The sequence below is a fragment of the Schistocerca piceifrons genome, chromosome 5, assembly GCF_021461385.2.
Source record: "Schistocerca piceifrons isolate TAMUIC-IGC-003096 chromosome 5, iqSchPice1.1, whole genome shotgun sequence".
NCBI classification, from domain to species: domain Eukaryota; kingdom Metazoa; phylum Arthropoda; class Insecta; order Orthoptera; family Acrididae; genus Schistocerca; species Schistocerca piceifrons.
Window position 1 is genome coordinate 553,419,165 of NC_060142.1, and position 6,000 is coordinate 553,425,164.

At 44.9% G+C, this 6,000-nt stretch overlaps 1 protein-coding gene across 1 annotated transcript in view; it reads right to left on the reverse strand.

Moving 5' to 3' along the window:
* LOC124799136 (carbohydrate sulfotransferase 11-like) overlaps nucleotides 1-4,213 on the reverse strand; it is a 340,241-nt gene extending 336,028 nt beyond the window's left edge. Inside the window, exon 1 of the mRNA XM_047262673.1 lies at nucleotides 3,962-4,213. Within this exon, the coding sequence (XP_047118629.1) occupies nucleotides 3,962-4,213 (252 nt within the window). The remainder of the gene's footprint in view (nucleotides 1-3,961) is intronic.
* Between the last annotated feature and the right edge of the window lie 1,787 nt (nucleotides 4,214-6,000).

Sequence of the window (6,000 nt, forward strand, 5' to 3'; positions counted from 1 at the left end):
ACTACCAACAGTATATGATCGATTTAGGGTGGTTGACTGAAAAGTAACGCCTCCACCTTCGTAACTCTTCAACAGTTGGCGGCATTGACATCCGACAGGTATTGGCTTGTTCCGTAGCCTCTTCTCTACAGCTCCAGTTGGCGGGAAGCCTTAACATTGAACGGTTGTGTTGTTGCAGTGTAAAGTATGGAACCCTGCGCAGATGGTCGGTTAATGCGATTTAAGCAACGTCCAGTCATTGAATTCTTGACAGCAGAATGTGTCATCCCAAAGGAGATTCGTCAGAGACGAAACGTCAGTCTATTGTGATTGTGTTGATGTGAGTACTATGCGTTGTTGGGCGAGTGTGTTTACAGATGTTGAGGCGGGAACATCTGACCTGCGTGACAAACAAAGAGTTGGACGTCCTGTGACAGCAACCGAGTTTAACAAGAAAAATGTTGACAGATTGATTCAGGACAATCGTCGTATCACTCATAGAGAAATTGCGAGCACAAACGGTATTTCACAAGAACGTGTGGGTCACATTATTGCTTTGCTTGCCTATCGGAATATGTGTGCACGATGGGTAACCCAGATGCTGACTCCTGAAATGAAAGCGCACAGACTGTAAATTTGCCGGAAACTCTTCTCGCGTTACGAGAATCATGGTGAGGCCTTTCTCCATTCAACTGTGACAGGAGATGAAACATGGGTACACCATTACGACCTGGAGACGAAGCGTCAGACTATGGAATATCGACACAAAGACTGGCCCCAGAAAAAGAAACTCAAGACGGTGCCATCAGCTGGAAAAATCATAGCCACAGTGCTGTGGGACGCAGATGGTGTTATCCATGTTGATTTCCTTGATCGTGGAACAACAATAAATTCAGAGCGTTACACCACAACGCTGTGAACTCTGAAACGACGGCTAACATGGGTCCCAAAGGAAAAGGGAAATGGAAATGTTTTCCTGCAGCATGACAATGGCAAACCACTCACTTCACGTGCAACCACAGCAGAACTTCACAGACTGAATCTCACCACCGTACGGCATCCTCCATACAGTCCAGATTTGGCACCATCTGACTTCCATCTGTTCCTGATAATGAAAGACAACCTGCTGGGGACATCATTATAATTCTGATGAAGACGTTGAGAGAACTGTGAGACTGATTGCGGAAACAGAGTGTTGACTTGAATCCGTGATGGCTTCAGAAAACTTGTTCATCGTTGGCAGAAATGTATCCAATTGGCTGGTGATAATATAGAAAAATGAGTATTGGCAATTAAATATCACATTCAAAGGATTATTTCTGCGTTTGATTTATTAAAATATTCCCATGAAGGTGGTGGTAGTACTTTTTATTTAAACCTCGTAAATCGAGCGTACTTGAAAAATGACCGGAATATGGAAAAAGCAACACAAAGTCAGGTTGGTTCAAATGGCTCTGAGCACTATGGGACTTAACATCTGTGGTCATCAGTCCCATAGAACGTAGAACTACTTAAACCTAACTAACCTAAGGACACCACACACATCCAAGCCTGAGGCAGGATTCGAACCTGCGACCGTAGCGGTCACGCGGTTCCAGACTGAAGCGCCTAGAACCTCACGGCCACACCGGCCGGAACACACAAAGTCCGGTTGATCCACTATAACGCCCCATCACACACAGCAGAATGGGTCAGGGAAACAATCGAGGCTTATTCTACAGACTTGGCTCCGCCCGATTATAATCTATTTGCATCACTGGGACACGCTCTCTCTGGGCAACGCTTCAATTCGTATGAAAATGTACGGAAATGACTGGCTGACAGGTTCGCTTCAAAAAGAAGAACTGTTTTTTTTTTTTTTTTTTTTTTTTGGCGTGGTGTTCATAGCCTGCCGGAGAGGTGGGAGAAATGTATAAATAGCAATGGAGATTATTTTGAATAAAGTATTGTTTATCAGTTTCAAACAACAGACGAGTAATTATTGCAACTAAATTCCGGTTTCACACTTCTACACCTGGTAGTACGTAGCAGGAACGTTATGCGGCTGGCAGCGGTCTGTATGGGCTTGTTGTGGCTTTGTCGCAAAAATTGGATGTACAACTGAGGTAACGAAAATATGACGAAAAAGTAATTATTTTTTTATGAATGTTTAGTTCTTTGATGATCTATAAGTAAAAATTCTGCGAGACCAAATGCTTCTTACGCAACACAGCAACTTGCGGGTCTAATGGACGTTAATCAGCCCAAGCCGGGCGTGAGAGAGCGCCTGGCTTCATGACGTAACGACGTCCACGGTCACGCGTGTCCACAGGGAGGACGTCACGAGACGCTGCCCGACTTAACAGCGCCGGAATTGCGAGACTCGGGAAGAGCAAACAGACACACACACACACACACACACGCACACACACGTAGAAGACAATAGCGGAAGAGAGAGAGAGGGAGAATTAAAAGTCTACGGCAACTGCGGCCGCAGTTGCGTCGTTGTCTGACAAGCTGCAGTTCCTGTGCGACTTCGTTCGTTGATTCAGACGTCCCCGAATCTGAACATCGTTCCTTCTCAAATAAGCTGTATCTCTACAGTACGCACTGAATCGAGTACTGTCTCGATAAACTTAACAACTCTCTCAGAGCAGTTGAGATTGCGGACATAAGCAAAGGCGACTTATGAATAACAAGATCTGCAAAAGCAATATAATGTTTTGTTGTTCTTGCCTATTAAGACTATGCCTTTACCACTACACAATTATTCACGTGCAGTGTTTGATAGAATTATTGTATAGACTTCCGTTACGTGCTAATTTACGTGAAAATGTTCTAATTGTCGTATGTGTTTGTCTTCTTGTGTCCAGCAAAACTAAAAAAGACAGGGTGTTTTGAGCCAGTTCCTATCACTAGCGCAATGTTAAAATAAAAAAAAAAATCTTTCTTTAGAAGCATCAAAAATCACTATTTCGTTATTTGTTACCGGATTTTGGCCTGAGTGAGCCATTTCCAGAAGCGTTTAGTGCATATCGATGTAGCACGTATGTCATATAATATGGCAGCAATGTCACTTATTACGAGTTTAACTACTTCAGCAATCCCTACAGCTTAAAATAAACCTGCGATGATGTAGAACTGAAGTTCATACACACGACGCATACTGTGTTAGATGGCATAGGCATGGCATCGATGGACATTTAATGCGTGTTAAAGGGAAAACCAGTTACTTTCGTAATAAGAAGCTACATTTTAATATCTTCAGGACTTTAGCAGTAATTTTGCCCTCTGTCGTTTGTGGCTCTTAGTTCTGATGACTCATTAGATTCGGAACAGGGTAACTGTCATAAATCCACTAAGTGCGATGAAGACACTTTCCAATGACAAGTATCGACTATAACTACAAATTACTGTAAACAGTTACAATGCACTTTCATTTCCGCTATGCGTTTCGGATGGTTAAACTTCCATCATCGTGAGGATGTGTATTAGTACGACGTGTTCCTCTACGTATTGCAAGTACGAGTTCTCGGTAAACTTTGGCACTGTCTAGTGGCAAAGAAGAAGAAAAGAACAATACACTATTCATAACTTTTGTCATCAAAAAATGCCACAGGATATCCAGAAATACATACCAGGTTTATGGACAAACATCCACCCGATGATGGAGGTTTAACACTCCGACACGCGTAGTGGAAATAAGTTGTGGATGGTTACAGTAATTTAGTTACAATAAATATTGATAAGTGTCGCAGTAAAACTTATAGTGTTCCATCTTTAAAATAAAAAAATCTTTTTCAAAATACATTGTGTACACCTGATTTCGTTATCTGACTATTTTTTGAAGTGGGATGTACCTTAAGGACACCGTCTTCCGGATTACAGAATGAAGTTGGAGAAGGTCAGTTATGCACCAGCGGCACTCGCGCGCCCCCACGTGGGTCGCACCCATCAACGCGCTGGCGTGCAGCGGGCGGCAAGGAAGCGGCGCCGCACCTACCTGCTGGGGACCGCCGAAGGGAGGCTCGTCGTCTCGGAGGGCGGTGTCTGCGCCGCCGCCGGCCCTCTGGTCGACGAGCGCGGCCTGGAGCAGCAGCAGGGCCGCCGCGGCGGCCGCGAGCAGCGCGCACCAGCGCCCGGGACGCCCCCGCATCGACTGCCAGCTGGTCGATCGCGCGCCCGCGTCGCGCAGCGGCGGCAGCACCAGGCCCGCCTGCGACAGCGGCTGCCAGTGAGCGCGCATGCGCGGCATGCGGCCCGCCTCTCTGCCGGCGCAACAATGGGGAGGACCACGGCCGGCGCGCGAGTCGCCGGAGCGTCACGAACGGCGGCTGGCGGCTGGCGGCTGGCGGCTGGGGGGCACCTGTGCAGGGCAGCGCCGCCTCGCTTAGTGGCCCACTCGTGGCTGCGCGGCCTATCAAGTATCGCAGATAAACGCAAGGTCGACGTCGGACTTGCCGACGAGAAGCGCAAAGTACGTCTGCGAGCTCAGTGATAAAACCTATGCGGCCAGGCAGATATGTTACTTGCTTTTGAATACATTATGGGAGAGGCAGTGATCAATGTCTTACAAATATTTACTATTAAAAACAGTCTTGATCACGATTTATTTATCAAGGTGACCGGTTTCGAACACTACTGTGGTCATCTTCAGGCCATTGAGCCATGAGCCATCGTTGGCAGAAATGTATCCAATTGGCTGGTGATTATGTAGAAAAATGAGTATTGGCAATTAAAGATCACATTCAAAGGATTATTTCTCCGTTTGATTTATTAAAATATTCCCATGAAGATGGTGGTAGTACTTTTTATTTAAACCTCGTAAATCGAGCATACTCCTACTCAATGGTCTGAAGATGACCACAGTAGTGGTCGAAACCGGTCAACTTGGTAAATAAATCGTGATCAAGACTGTTTTTAATAGTAAAAAAGAAATGTTACTCTGCTTAACATGCACTGTTTAGCTACATTGTTTCCTTTTTGGTCAACGAACTACAAAGACTTTCCTCTCAACAGATTCTATTACTGAAGTCCATATATGGAAATTACAAAAAAACCTTCGGGCACGACTGCCGTAATACATTTGATTCGATCAGGAGAGATGGAAGTCAGAGCGAGGAACATCTAGTGAATATCTGTAGATCCATCGTGGACACGGGGCAGCGTCCGGCCAAATATCTACCAAAGAAAAATTGCCAAACAGACTTATGTTTTGAGAAGTTATTTTATTTACACGACCATTTTCAGAATGTTCAAATGTGTGTGAAATTTTATGGGACTTAACTGCTAAGGTCATCAGTCCCTAAGCTTACACACTACTTAACCTAAATTATCCTAAGGACAAACACACACACCCATGTCCAAGGGAGGATTCGAACCTCCGCTGGGAGGTAGATGCTATTTTCCTTGACTTCCGGAAGGCGTTCGATACAGTTCCGCACTGTCGCCTAATAAACAAAGTAAGAGCCTACGGAATACCAGACCAACTGTGTGGCTGGATTGAAGAGTTTTTAGCAAACAGAACACAGCATGTTGTTATCAATGGAGAGACGTCTACAGACGTTAAAGTAACTTCTGGCGTGCCATAGGGGAGTGTTATGGGACCATTGCTTTTCATAATATATATAAATGACCTAGTAGATAGTGTCGGAAGTTCCATGCGGCTTTTCGCGGATGATGCTGTAGTATACAGAGAAGTTGCAGCATTAGAAAATTGTAGCGAAATGCAGGAAGTTCTGCAGCGGACAGGCATTTGGTGCAGGGAGTGGCAACTGACCCTTAACATAGACAAATCAAATGTATTGCGAATACATAGAAAGAAGGATCCTTTACTGTTTGATAGCGGAACAAACACTGGTAGCAGTTACTTCTGTAAAATATCTGGGAGTATGCGTGCGGAACGATTTGAAGTGGAATGATCATATAAAATTAATTGTTGGTAAGGCGGGTACCAGGTTGAGATTCATTGGGAGAGTCCTTAGAAAATGTAGTCCATCAACAAAGGAGGTGGCTTACAAAACACTCGTTCGACCTATACTT